The sequence below is a fragment of the Mesoplodon bidens genome (assembly GCF_964165515.1).
Source record: "Mesoplodon bidens genome assembly, chromosome: 20".
Taxonomy (NCBI): domain Eukaryota; kingdom Metazoa; phylum Chordata; class Mammalia; order Artiodactyla; family Ziphiidae; genus Mesoplodon; species Mesoplodon bidens.
Window position 1 is genome coordinate 6,983,098 of NC_138181.1, and position 15,436 is coordinate 6,998,533.

Consider the following 15,436-nt stretch of genomic DNA (forward strand, 5'->3'; position numbering starts at 1 on the left):
ACCTTTACAAGAATGCCAGAATGCAGTCAAGAGCTAGCAGGACTCCAACTGAACAGAAGGCAAGAACAGCTTCACTGAAATAGATAAGATGGGTATGAGAAGAGCAACTTCACTTTAACCATGTCAGCCCCTCCCTGAAACAGGTTAGTGCGGGGAATGTGAAGAGTGGAGCATGCTTCCAACGTCCTGGCTTTTTGCAAAGTTGCCTGAGGAATGGGTTTCTGTCTTGCTTCACTCAGACCTCTGAGTGAATCAACATAGATTGGATGCCTGGAGGTTGCTGAGGCCAAAGGAAAAAGGTGGGTGGCTTGCTGCAGCTGGCAGGGCTTGTCAAGATTGGGAGAAAGGTACACAACTTAAGTCTTCCCTCTTGGAGGGACAAAGAGGAGTGAAGTATGCATCTCATTCTGGCTCATCAGAGGGCTGCCCAAGGGAAATGCTATCAGTCTCGCCTGACCTGGGGCATTGATGGGGAGCTGGCATACTCTGGATGCCTAGTTGCCACTCAGAATAAGGGAGAGCTGGGTGGCTTGCTGCTGTAGGACCAGAAAACTTGCAGTGCCACAGACAGATATCAGAAAGAAAAAATATTACGAGCTCTTGAAAAAGAAACATGCAAGCCTCTCTAATTCAGAAGTTGCATCCCTCAAAAAAAAGGTTATAGAGGCCCCCAGAATCTCTAGCCAAGTAGACTGATGATGGTCTTCCACTGTACAAAAGCAGTCTGTAAACACTGAGAGGTGGCTACCCCTTAAAATGTACAGATCCCAACACAAAGTTACCAGAATAAAGAAGAAACAAGTGGATATAGCCCAATCAAAGGAACAAAATAAATCTCCAGAAACTGACCCTAAAGAAAGAGAGGTATATAATGTGTCTGACAAAGAATTAAAAATAACCATCATAATGATTCTCAATTGGCTTAAGAAAATGATGCATGAACAAAAAGAGAATATCAATGAAGAAAAGATTTAAAAAACTAAAACAGAAAATTTGAAGCTAAAGAATACAATGACAAACTGAAAAATTCACTAGAATCATTCAACAGCAGACTTATAAGCAGAAGAAAGAATCAGCAATGGAAGACAGGAAATTGAAATTATGCAGTCAGGGGAACAAACAGGAAAAAAGAACCTAAAAGAGTAAAGAGAGCCTAAGGGACTTACAGGACACCATCAACTGGACAATATACCTATTATCAGAGTCCGAGAAGGAGAAGAGAAAACAAAGGGGCAGAAAGCTTACTGAAAGAAATAATCGCCAAATACTTTCCAAATCTAAGGAGGAAAATGGACATCCAGATCCAAGAAGTCCAATGGTCTCAAGTTAGGATACCCCCCCCCCAAATCTACACAAAGACACATTATAATCAAATTGTCAAGTAAAAAGTGAAGCAGAATTTTGAAATCAGCAAGAGAAGAGTGATTGGTCATATTCAAGGGATTTCCTTATGATTATCATAGGACTTCTCAGCTGAAACCTTCCAGATTAGAAGAAGAGAGTGGGATGACAGATTCAGAATGCTGGAAAATGAAAGATAGATGAAGAATTTCCCAGATAAGCAAAATCTGAGGGAGTATGTTACCACTAAATCTGTCTTACAAAAAGTGTAATGAAAACAAATCAAGACTTTGAAATGAAAGGAAATGAAACAGCAACACTGGAAATATAAGAGAAAGAAGATGAAATACAAACCTCACTGGGAAGGTGAATATACAGATGATACAGGATAATGGAATACTGTAGTAGCAGTTTGCACATCACATCTAACTAGCACACAAGTTAAAATAGAAAAGTATCAAGAACAACTGTAAACACAAAACGTGCCATTAGATATACAATATAAAAAGAAATAAATTCTTACATCAAAATAATAAGTTATGTGTGAGGAGGGAAAAGTAAAAGTGTAGAGCTTTTGTATGTGATTAAAGTTAAATTGTTATCAGCTTAAAATGGATGATCACAACTATAACATGTGCTATGTAAGCCTCATAGTAACCATAAAGAAAATACTGATGGATGACACACAAAAGAAGATGAGAAAGGAATCAAAATATGCTTTTACAAAATATCAACAAAACACAAAGGGAGAGAACAAAGGAAAAGTGTCAAAAAAACTACAAAGGAGAAAACAATTCACAAAATGCTAAGAGTAAGTACTTCTCCATCAGTAATTACTTTAAAAAATAATTACTTTAAATGTAAATGAATTAAACTCCCCAATCAATATATAGAGTGTCTGAATTGATTAAAAAAAAAAAACAAGACCCAACTATATGCTGTCTACAAGACTCACTTTATGTTTAAAGGCACATATAGGCTGAAAGTGAAGAAAGGGAAAAAGATATTCATGCATAATGTAACCAAAAGAGAGCTATACTTATTAGAGACAAAACTCACTTTAAGTCAAAAACTGTAAAAAAAGACAAAGAAGGATATTACATAATGATAAAAGGATCGATTCACCAGGAAGATGTAACAATTATAAATACCTATACACCTAACATCAGAACACTCAAATATATGAAGCAAATATAGACAGAATTGAAGGGAGAAATTGATAGCGATACAATAATATTAGGAGATTTCACTACCATACTCTCAATAATAGCAGAAAATCCAAACAGAAGATGAACAAGGAAACAAAGAACGTGATAAACACTGTACACAAAATGGACCTCAAAGACATATGCAGAACATTTCATCCAGCAGTAGCAGAATACACATTCTTCTCAAGTGCACATAGAACATTCTCCAGGACAGATGACATGTTAGGTTACAAAACAAGTCTTAACAAATTTAAGACACCTGAAATCATACCCAGTGTTTTCTAATCACAATTTCACAAGAAATTAACAGCTGAAAGAAAACTGCAGAATTACTAATATGTGGAAATTAAACAATATATTCTTGAATAATCAATGGGTCAAAAAAGAAATCATAAGAGAAATGAGGAAATATCTTGAGACAAAGGAAAATGAAAACACAACATAACAAAATATGAGATACAGTAGAAGCAAGTTTATAGATAAAAAACAAACAAACAACCTAACTTTACACATCAAGAAATGAAAACAAAGAACAAACTAAGCCCAAATTAGTAGAAGGAAGGAAACATTAAGATTAGAGCAAAAAATCAGGCCACCCAGGTCCCACAGCCAGCCACCCTGGGACCCAGCCCCACCCACCAGCAGGCTGGCATTATCCCTAGGACCCCTCCAGGCCCTGCAGCCAGCTGCACTGGGACCTGGCCACACCAACCAGCAGGCTGGCAGCCATACACAAGGCAGGGCTGGACAGCCAAGCAGGCCAGGGGCAGCCTTGCCTTCCAGTTCACCCACAGTACTTGACCCTGACACCAAAGAAGGGCCCATGCAACCTGCATAGGGGGGCATTCCTAGAACATATAGCTCTGGTGACAAGAAAGGAGTGTGCTCCTGGGCCCCAAAGAACAACTCCTAAATAAGGCCACTTCTCCAAGATTAAGAAATGTAACCAACCTACCTAATGCATAGAAATAAACAAAGAATTGGGAAAAATAAGGAGTCAGAGGAATATATTCCAAATGAAGGAATAAAAAAAAAAACCCAGAAGAAGAACTAAGCAAAGTGGAGATGACAATCTACCCAATAAAGAGTTCAAGGTAATGATCATACAGATATCAATGAACTTGGGAGAAGAATGGATGAACACAGTAAGAAGTTTAACAAAAAGTTAGAAAATACAAAGAAGAGCCAAAGGAGCTGAAGAATTCAGTCACTGAAATAAAAAATACACTGGAAGGAATCAACAGGAAATTCAATGACACAGAGAAATGGAGAAGTGAACTGGAAAACAGAGTAGTGGAAACCATTCAAGCTGAACAGAAAAAAGAATTTTTAAAAATGAAGATAGTTTCAGAGACCTCTGAGACAGCATAATGCATACTAACATTCTCATTATAGGGGTCTGAGAAGGAGAAGAGAGAGAGAAAGGGATAGAGAACTTATTTGAAGAAATGAGTGAAAACGTCCCTAAACTGGGAACGGAAACAGACATTCAGATCCAGGAAGCACAGAAATTCACAAACAAGGTGAAACTAAAGAGGAACACACCAAGACACATTATAATTCAAATGGCAAAAAATAAAGATAAAGAGAGATTCTTAAAAGCAGAGAGATAAGCAACTAGTTATGTATCAGGGAACTCCTATAAGACTGTCAGCTGATTTTATATCAGAAACTTTGCAGGCCAGAAGGGGGTGGCATGATATATTCAAAGTAATGAAAAGGGGAAGAAAAAAAACCCTATAACCAAGAATACTCTACCTGGCAAGGCTATTATTCAGATTTGAAGGAGAAATAAAGAGTTTTACAGACAAGTAAAGTTAAACAGTTCAGCACCACTAAACTGGCTTTACAAGAAATGTTAAAGAGACTTTTCTAAGCAGAAAAGAAAATACCACAACTAGAAATATGAAATTTATGGAAGAAAAATTCAAACATTTATAAAGCTAGTAGGAAGGTTAAAAGAAAAGGTAGTAAAATCATCTATATCCACAATAAGTAGTTAAGGGATACACACATAAAAAGATGTAAAATGATGTCCAAAACATTAAATGTGGTGAGAGGGGAATAAAAGTGAAGAGTTGTTGGAATGTATTCAAACTTAAGTGATCATTAACTTAAAATAATCATACACACACACACACACACATTTGTTTTATATGACCCTCATGGTAACCACAAGGCAGAAATCTGTAACAGATACATACACCAAAAAGAGAAAGGAATCTAAACATATCACTAAAGATAGTCATCAAATCACAAGAGAAGAAAGGAACAAGAAAGAACTACAAAAACAACCAGAAAACAACTAACAAAATGGCAATAAGTATATATACCTATCAATAATTATTTAAATGGAAATAGACTAAATACTCCAATCAAAAGACACAGAGTGGCTGAATGCATTAAAAAAGATAGAGACCCATGTGTATGCTTCCTACAAGACACTCACTTCAGATCTAAAGACACACACAGAGTTAGGTGAGGGGATGAAAAAAGGTATTCCACTCAAATGGAAATAAAAAGAAGAATGCTGGGGTAGCAGAACTTATATCAGACAAAATAGACTTTAAAACAAAGACTGTAACAAGAGACAAAGAAAGGCATTATATAATGATCAAGGGATCAATCCAACAAGAAGATATAACAATTATAAATATATATGCACCAACACAGAAGCACCTAAATATATAAAGCATATAATAATAACATAAAGGGAGACATTGCCAGTGACACAATAAAAGTAGGAGTCTTTAACACCCCACTTACATCAATGGATAGATCATCTAGACAGAAAATAATAAGAAAACACTGGTCTTAAATGATATATTAGACAAGATGGACTTAAAAGATATATATAAAACATTTCATTCAAAAGCAGCAAAATACCCACTGTTTTCAAGTGCACATGAAACATTCTCTAAGATCAAATTAGGCCACAAAACAAGTCACAATAAACTTAAGTAGACTGAGGCCATATAAAGTCACATCTTTTCACACCACAGTGGTATGTGACTAGAAATTAACTACAAGAAAATAACTGTGAAAATAAAAAAACATTTGGAGGCTAAACAATATGTTAACCAATGGGTCACTAAAGAAATCAAAGAGGAAGTAAAAAAAATACCTGGGAGGCAAATGAAAATGGAAACACAACAATCCAAAACCTATGGGACACAGGAAAAGCAGTTCTAAGGGGAAGTTTACAGCAATACAAGCCTACCTCAGGGAAAAAGAAAAATCTCAAATAAACAATCTAAGCTCATACCTAAATGAAATAGAAAAAGAAAAACAAAACCCAAAGTTAGTAGAAGGAAGTAATAAAGGTCAGAGTAGAAATAAATAATATGGAGACTAAAAAAACAATAGAAAAGATCAATGCAACTAAGAGCTGGTTCTTTCAAAAGAAACAAAACTGATAAACCTTTAGCTAAACTAATCAAGATAAAAAGATAAAGGGCCCGGATAAATAAAATCAGAAATGAAAAAGGACAGAAATACACAGGATCATAAAGATATTACTATGAAAAATTATATGTCAACAAAATGGACAACCTAGAGTAAATGGATAAATTCCTAAAAATGCAGAATCTCTCAAGACTGAATCAGCAAGAAATAGAAAACAGGAACAGACCAATTACCAGAATTGAAACTGAATTTGTGAAAACAAACAAACAAAAAAACTCCCAACAAACAAAAGCCCAGGACCAGATGGCTTCACAGGTGAATGCTGCCAGAGATATAAAGAGGAGTTAACACCTATCTTTCTCAACCATTACAAACAACTGAAGATGAAGGAACACTTCTGAACTCATTCTATGATGCCAGCCTCACCTGGATACCAAAACCAGACAAAGGTACCACAAAAAAAGAAAACTGTAGGTTACTATCCCCACTGAACATAGATACAAAAATCCTCAACAAAATATTGGCAAATTGAATTCAAAAATACATTAAAAGATCATACACCACAATTAAGTGGAATTTATTCTAGGATGCAAGGATGGTTCAATATCCACAAAACAACCAATGATACACCACAGTAACAAACTGAAAAATAAAACTCATGACCATCTCAACAGATGCAGAAAAAGCTTCTGACAAAATTCAACATCCATTTGTAATAAAAACTTTAAACAAAGTGGGTATAGAGGGAACATACCTCAACTTAATAAAGGCCACATATGACAAACCTATAGCCAATATCACTATCAACTGTGAAAAGATGAAAGCATTTCTTCTACAATCAGGAACAAGACAACAATGGCCACTATTGCCACTTTTATTCAACATAGGACTGGAAGTGCTAGCCACGGCAATCAGGCAAGAAAAAGAAATACAAGGCATCCAAACTGGAAAGGAGGAAGTAAAAGTCACAGTTTGCAGATGATACTATATTTAGAAAATCCTAAAGATGACAACAAAAAACTATTAGCACTAATAAATTAATTCAGTAAAGTTACAGGATACAAAATCAATTTTGTGTTTCTTTACACTAACAACAAACTAATAGAAAGAGAAATTAAGAAAACAATCCCATTAACAATTGCAACAAAAAGGATAAATATCTCAGAATAAATCTAGGGAAAAGATGGGAAAAGAGCGCTTCTTCAATAAATGTTGCTGGGAAAACTGGACAGTTACATTCCAAAGAATTAAACTGGACTACTTTCTCACAACCTATAAAAAATAAACTCAAAATGGGTTAAAGACTTGAATGGAAGACATAAAATCATAAAATTCCTAGAAGAAAACACAGGCAGTATGCTCTTTGACATTGGTCTAAGCAATATTTTTTGGATACGTCTCCTCAGGCAAGGGAAAGAAATGCAAAAATAAACAAATGGCACCACATCAAACGAAAAAGCTTTTGCACAATTAAGAAAACTATTAACAAAATGAAAAGGCAGTCTACTAAATCAGAGAAGATCTCTGAAACAATAATATCTGATAAGGGGTTAATATCCTAAATATACAAAGGTTCCATATAATTCAACATCAAAACAAAATAAAACAAGCTGATGAAATTATGGGCAGAGGACTTAAATAGACATTTTCCAAAGAAGACATAAATGGCCAACAGATGGATGAAAACATGCTCAACATCACTAATCATCAGGGAAATGCAAATCAAGACTACAATGAGATATTACATCATACCTGTCAGAATGGCTGTAATCCAAAAGACAATAAACAATGTGTTGGCAAGGATGTGGAGATAGGAATCCTTGTGCACTGTTGGCAGGAATGTAAACTGGTGCAGTCACTATGGAAAACAGTTTGGATGTCCCTCAAAATTTAAAAAACAGAACTACCATAAGATCCAGCAATTCCATTTCTGGGTATTTTTCTGAAGAAAACAAAAATGCTATTTTAAAAAGATTCATGCACCCCTATGTTCATTGCAGCATTATTTATAATAGCCAAGATATGGAAGCAACCTAAATGTCCACTGATAGATGAATGTGGCATATATACATTTATAACAGAATATTACTCAGCAATAGAAAAAGAATGAAATCTTGCCACTTGCAATAACATGGATGGACCTAGAGGTTATTATGCTAAGTGAAATAAGTCAGAGAAAGACAAACACCACATGATTTCACTTGTATGTACAATTTAAAAAACAAAACGAACATAACAAAACAGAAAGAGTCATAGATCCAGAATACAAACAAGTGGTTGCCAGAGAGAGGAGGGTGGAGGGGTGAATAAAATAGGTGAGGGAGATTAAGAGGTACCCACTTTTGTCACCAAATAAATGAGTCACAAGGATTAAATGTACAGCATGGGGAATACAGTTAATAATAATATAATAACTTTATATGGTGACAGACGGTAACTAGACTTATTGTGGTGTTCATTTTGTAATATATAAAAAATATCGAATCACTATGTTGTGTACCAGAAACTAACATAGTGTTGTAGGTCAATTATACTTAAAAAAAAAAAGAAAAATAATAAATGGGAGAAGAACCGCAAAAAAACAGGAGAGCAAACAATATTCGTCAAAGTTGCTCAGAGACCCTTTTTTAAAATGTTGGTGTGCCACATGCTAGGACACAGATCCAATTATTAGGGAGTTTACATAGCTTCAGTGTAGCCCTTGTTAGCAAGTGGACTTTACATACATAAAGGATTCATATCAACATAACAATAAGAAAAATAATAAACATTTTGCATCAACAGTGTGAAATTCTGAACACATAAGCTGGGATACTGATCCTGATGCTAATTTTTGCTAAATATTTCAAGTTTGGTACAAAGTAGAACTATATTTTTGGGCTTCCCTGGTGGTGCAGTGATTGAGAGCCTGCCTGCTGACGCAGGGGACGTGGGTTTGAGCCCTGGTCTGGGAAGATCCCACATGCCATGGAGCAGCTGGGCCCGTGTGCCACAGCTGCTGAGCCTGCACTCTGGAGCCTGTGGGCCACAGCTGCTGAGCTCACGTGCCACAACTAAGGAAGCCTGCATGCCAAGAGCCCGTGCTCCGCAATGGAAGAGGCCACTGCAATGAGAAGCCGGCTCACCACAATGAAGAGTGGCCCCCGCTTGCTGCAGCAAGAGGGAGCCCACGAGCAGAAATGAAGACCCAGTGCAGCAAAAAATAAATAAATAACATAAATAAATTTAAAAAAAGAACTAGATTTTTAAAACAAGCATTTGAGATAATTTGTCCTCAAAACAAAAACCTATCTTTATGTGCTAAAATAAAAAAATTTAAAGAGCAGTAGTTTTGACTGACTTACACGTAATAATGTCTTAGATGTGAGAACACTGATTTTAGTATCATACCTCAAGGGTGATTATCTTTCCTTAGTTGTGTCTTAAAAACCTATTTGCAATAGAAGAAAAGAGTAAATCTTCAAAACGCCAGCAGCTCAGATAAAATTCAATTCCCTCAAAAAATAAAGATTGGTACAGAAATAAATGAAATAGAGATCAGAAAAACAGTAGGGGGAAAAATCAATGAAATCAAGAGTTGGTTTTTGGAAAATAATAAAATTGACAATCCTTTAGCTAGACTACTAAGAAAAACAGAGAGAAGACTCAAATAAATAAAATCAGAAATGAAAGATGAGACATTACAACTAATGTCAGAGAAATAAAAATATTATAAGAAACAACTATGAACACTTATATTGTCCAACAAATTGGACAATCTAGAAGAAATGGATAAATCCTTAGAAACATACAATTTGCTAAAACTGAATTATGGATAAAAATCAGAATAGACCTATAACTAGCATGTAGATTAAATCAGTAATCAAAAACCTCCCAACAAAGAAAAGTCGAGGACCATTCAGCTTCACAAGTAAATTCTACCCAACTCTTAAAGAATTAATGCCAATCCTTCTCAAATTCTTATAAAATATTCAAGAGGAGGGAACACTTCTAAAATCATTTTAAGAGGCCAGCATTAGCCTGATACCAAAACCAGAAAAAGATACAAGAAAAGGAAACTACAGGCCATATCTCTGATGAATATAGACTCAAAAATCCTCAACAAAATACCAGCAAACCAAATCCAACATCATATTATGAAAGGTGCATACACCATGACCAACTGGGATTTACCCCTGGAATGCAAGAATGCTTCAACTTATGAAAATTAACTATGATATGATAAACCACATTAACATAACAAATGTTACAAATCACATGATCATCTCAATAGATGCAGAAAAAGCATTTAATAAAAATTCAACAACCTTTTACATGATAAAAACATTCTACAAATTAGGAATAAAAAGAAATTACTTCACTATAATAAAGACCATATATAAAAAGCCCAGGGCTTCCCTGGTGGCGCAGTGGTTGAGAGTCCGCCTGCCGATGCAGGGGACACGGGTTCGTGCCCCGGTCCGGGAGGATCCCACGTGCCGCGGAGCGGCTGGGCCCATGAGCCATGGCCGCTGAGCCTGCGCGTCCGGAGCCTGTGCTCCACAATGGGAGAGGCCACAACAGTGAGAGGCCCGCGTACCGCAAAAAAAAAAAAAAAAAAAAAGCCCACAGCTAACATCATACCCAATGGTGAAAAACTGAAGGCTTTTCCTTTAAGAAAAGAAACAAGACAAAAATGCCCGCTCTTGGCATTTCTATTCAACATAGTACCGAAGTCCTAGCCCAGCCATCAGAGAAGAAAAAGAAATTAAAGACATCCAAATAGGAAAGGAAAAAGTAAAATTATCTTTGTTTAAAAATTCCATGACCTTAAATATAGAAAACTCTAAAGATTCCACCAAAGAACTGTTAGAACTAAGAAATAAATTCAGCAAAGTTGCAGGATACAAAAGTCAACGTGTAAAAATCAGTTGCATTTCTATACACTAATGATAACGATCCAAAAAGGAAATTAAGAAAACAATTCCATTTACAACAGAATCACAATAAAATACTTTAGGAATAAACTTAATAAAGGGAGTGAAAAACTTATACAATAAAAAATACGAAACACTGCTGATAGAATTTAAAGACACAAATAAATGGAAAAATATCCCATGTTCATGGATTGGAAGACTTAATATTATCAAAATGCCCATACTATCCAAAGTCATCTACAGATTCAATGTAATCCTTATCAAAATCCCAATGGTAGTTTCTGCAGAAATTGAAAAATTCACCTTCACATTCATATGGAACTACAAAGGATCCTGAATACTCCAAACGATCTTGAGAAAGAATAATAAATTTAGAATCCTCAAACTTCCCATTTCTAAACATATTTCAAAGCCATAGTAATCAAAAAATTATGGTAGTGGTATAAAGACATACATGTAGTCCAATGTAACAGAATAGACAGCTCAGAAACAATCCCATCAACTGATCTTCCACAGGGTCCCAAAAGAACACAAAGGAGAAAATTCAACAAATCTCCTCAACAAATAGTACTAGGAAAACTGGGTGCCCACGTGAAAAAGAATGCAAGTTCATCCTTAACATACACCATACATAAAAGTCAACTCATCACGGATTTAAATGTTTAAGCTTTGAAACTATGAAACTCCTAGAAGAAACCACAGAGGAAAAGCTTCTTGGCTTTGACATTGGCAATGATTTCTTGGATATGACACCAAAACAACAGGTAACAAAAACAAAAATAGAGAAACGGGATTACGTAAAACTAAAAAGCTTCTGCACAACAAAGGAAACAATCAAGAGAGTGAAAAGGCCACCTACAGAATGGGAGAAAATACCTGAAAACCACATATATGATAAGGGATTAATATTCAAAATATATAAGGAATTCCTACAACTCAATAGCAAAAAACCCGAATAACCTGACTAAAAAATGGTCAAAGGATCTGAATAAACATTTCTCCACAGACAACACACATATGGTCAACAGGGATATGAAAAAATGCTCATCATCACTAATTGTCAGGAAAATGTAAATCAAAATCACAAGGAAGTATCATCTCATGCCTGTTAGTATGGCCATTATTAAAAAATAATTTTTTTAAAACAACCCAGAAAATAACACATGTTGACATGCATTTGGAGAAATTGGAACTCCTGTGCATTGTTGGTGTAAATTTAAAATGATTCAGCCACTGTGGAAAACAATATAGAGGTTCTTCAAAAAATTTAAAGTACAACTATCCAGCAATTCCACTTCTGGGAACTGAAATCAGGATCTCAAAGACATATCTGCACACCATGTTCACTGCAGTATTGTTCACAATACCCAAGAGGTGGAAACAACATAAATGTCCATGGACGAATGAATGGAAAAAGAAAATGAAGTAAACAATGGAATATTGTTCAGTCATAAAAAAGAGGAAAATCCTGTCATATGCTATAACATGGATGAACCTTTTACATTAAGTGAAATCAGCCAGTCACCGCAGGACAAACACTGCTTGATGCCACTTATGTGAAGTATCTGAGAGAGTCAAACTTATAAAACCAGAGAGAAGAAAGGTAGTTGCTAGGGGCTGGGGAGAGAGGGAAATGGGAGAACTGCTGTTCATGGGGTACTGTTTGTCATGCAAGATGGAAAATTTCTACAGATCTACTGTACAACATGGTGCTTATAAAGTTTATAATACTGTACTATTCACTTAAAATTTTATTGAGGGAGATCTCACAGTATGTTTTTTATCACATTAAAAAGAAAAAGTATTTCCAAGCTTCCCTTCAAGGTGGGAGCTAGAGTCCTGTTGGGCCCTGGGACGTGGTATACTTATTCCAGTCAAGACACAACTTTCCCATCTCCACGTGCACAGAGCTAGGGAGGCGGAAGCTCCAGGGACTACCCTTCAAAGGTCAGAATATATAAACTTGATACCAAACTAATTTCCAGACTTGGGGATTAGAAGAAAGGACCCTGACTGGAAATGGTATGGTCAAACACTTACCCAGGTAACTGGAATACATTTGCAGTGTTAAATACCAGGACTTGAAAGAAAATGTGTTTCTAGATTTAGGTAGGATCTAAATGAAGATAAATAACTCAATAAATGAGGACTAGAACTCATCTATAGTATAAATACCCATTGCAACAAGTGTTACCACAATCTGAACCTGAATAGACAATATGAAGTCTAACTTATCAACTTATATTCAACATTTCTAATTGAATATAATTAGAACACAGCTCACCCACTCCCTCTGATCACATACACTCACATATACGTGTATATAATCTTTTATATTTATAAAATGTAATATATATACATATACATATATAAATAACTTCCAAAACAATTTTTTGCACCAGAAACAAAAAAAAAAGTCTAAAAGAGAATTTAGATATCAATTAAAACAGTCTTTTGGGTGTTTGATGTGGCCTCTTTGTACAAAGTGAATATTTTCTAGGTAACCTGTCTAATTATCACTTCATAAAGTTTTACGGGCTTCATTTTTTATGTATCTACTTTTACCTTTTGCAAGTAAAGAACTGTTCCCTTTAGTACAGCATAAAAGGTCTTCCATCCTCGCTTTCCTCTGGGAGCTAGAAAGGGAAAAAAAATTGAAAAATTTTACTTGATGGAAATTTGCGTTTTTCGAAGGAGAACCTAAAAGGTCAACATGGTGATTATGCTTCAATGTTCCTGGTTTATTTGCTACCGAGACTAATAATAATGAGAACTAAAATTTTCTTGAGCCTTACTGTGTAACAGGCAGTATTATCTCATTTAATCCTCACAATAACACTGTGAGGTAGGTACTATTACTCTTGTCTTTTTATAAAACTGAAGCACAGAGAAGTACTCTGCTTATGGTCACATAACTAGGAAGAGGAGAAGCAGGAATCTAAGCCCAAGCAGCAAGGCTCTGCAGTCCGTGCTCGAGTAGAGGTGACTAAAAGACTGAAAAAGCAAGAGGCATATTGGAAATACACATTAATCTAAGGGCTCACGAACCAGAGCCTTCATGGCTTTGTCAAAATTTCCAGGAGTCATAAGAAAAAGGTCCCGGAATATAAAAGGACTCCTCTTGGCCTTTCTCCCAAACATTCACCAGCTGGATTGTAACTTTAATTATTATTACTCCTGTGGCAATTTGTGATACCTCTGCTGCAGATCATGCTGCCCTGTAACAAAATTTCTTTTGTCTAAATGTCTCTTTCAGTAGACTGTGAATAACCTGAGAACAGATATCCTTCATCTTCAGAATTCACAGAACCTAGCATAGTGCAAGGCAGACATTAGGCACCTTTATAAAAATTCTCCAAACTAAGTTTCTTCTGGAAGTCTTTACATTTCCTTTATTTATATTTTCCTGGAGTATAAAGTAGAATTTCTCTATTGACTTATATAAAACTTTACAGATTGTCCTGAAGTAAAAGCACAGATTAGCAAAACAGTTTACTATTTATTCTAAATCTTGATAAAATTAAAATCTGTAACTGGAAAAGGTTATTACCTGAATACCATTTCTCTAAATATTTCTACCAAATATGCAGGGAGGGCCAGTTATTCTTATTCTGTTATCAACTATTTGGCTGCCTTTAGGCTGTCTTTAACCTGGATGCCTGATTAAATTAGGAAGTGCATTATTCTTAAGCAAATCTTTTAAATCTCCTTTGGCTGAAGAATCCTTAGGCTTGGAAAGTAGGTGAATAGCCACCTACAGAACACGGGTGCTCCTGCCAACACCATACTGAGATATCCACCTGGCAAAAAAAGGACTCGAAACATCCACTCTGTAGGTTTCCATGGGAAATTCAAAAATTTCATCCCATCTGTTTCCACCACGTAAGGTTTTAAAGTGTGTACTCAAAAATAAATGATCAAAAAATGTATACCATAATCTTCTTTTTTTAAAAAAAATTATTTTATTTATTTATTTATTTTTGGCTGTGTTGGGTCTCTGTTGCTGCACGCAGGCTTTCTCTAGTTGCGGCGAGCAGGGGCTACTCTTCATTGCAGTGGCTTCTCTTGTTGTGGAGCACGGGCTTTAGGCGTGTGGGCTTCAGTAGCTGTGGCTAGTGGGCTCAGCAGTTGTGGCTCGCGGCTCTAAAGCGCAGGCTCAGTAGCTGTGGCACACGGGCTTAGTTGCTCTGCGGCATGTGGGATCTTCCCAGACCAGGACTCAAACCCGTGTCCCCTGCAATGGCAGGTGGATTCTTAACCACTGCACCACCAGGGAAGCACCATAACCTTCTTTATAAAGAAAAACAAGTGGCTACTATAAAGAAAGCCATAGATCATCTCATATATATATATATATATATATATATATATATATATATATATATATATATATATGAATTAAATGTTGACTGCCTTTTTCAATAGATGTCAAATTCTGATCTGGGCCATGTGAGAGCAGGGCACACAGAAGTGGCCCCGGGCTGTAGGAGCTGCTGCGGAGCAGGACAGAGGCAGCTGGTGTGGTGGAGGTACCTGCTGGAAGGCAGACCAGCTGGTCTCTAGACC

General features: G+C 36.0%; 1 protein-coding gene across 10 annotated transcripts in view; it reads right to left on the minus strand.

Annotated features, from left to right (window-relative positions):
• The window catches only part of PSD3 (pleckstrin and Sec7 domain containing 3), a 559,242-nt gene that overhangs the window by 64,236 nt on the left and 479,570 nt on the right, over positions 1-15,436 (minus strand). For all 10 annotated transcript variants that reach the window (XM_081221103.1, XM_081221102.1, XM_081221100.1 and 7 more), the window contains one exon: positions 13,436-13,506. In XM_081221103.1, the coding sequence (XP_081077229.1) occupies positions 13,436-13,506 (71 nt within the window). The remainder of the gene's footprint in view (positions 1-13,435; positions 13,507-15,436) is intronic.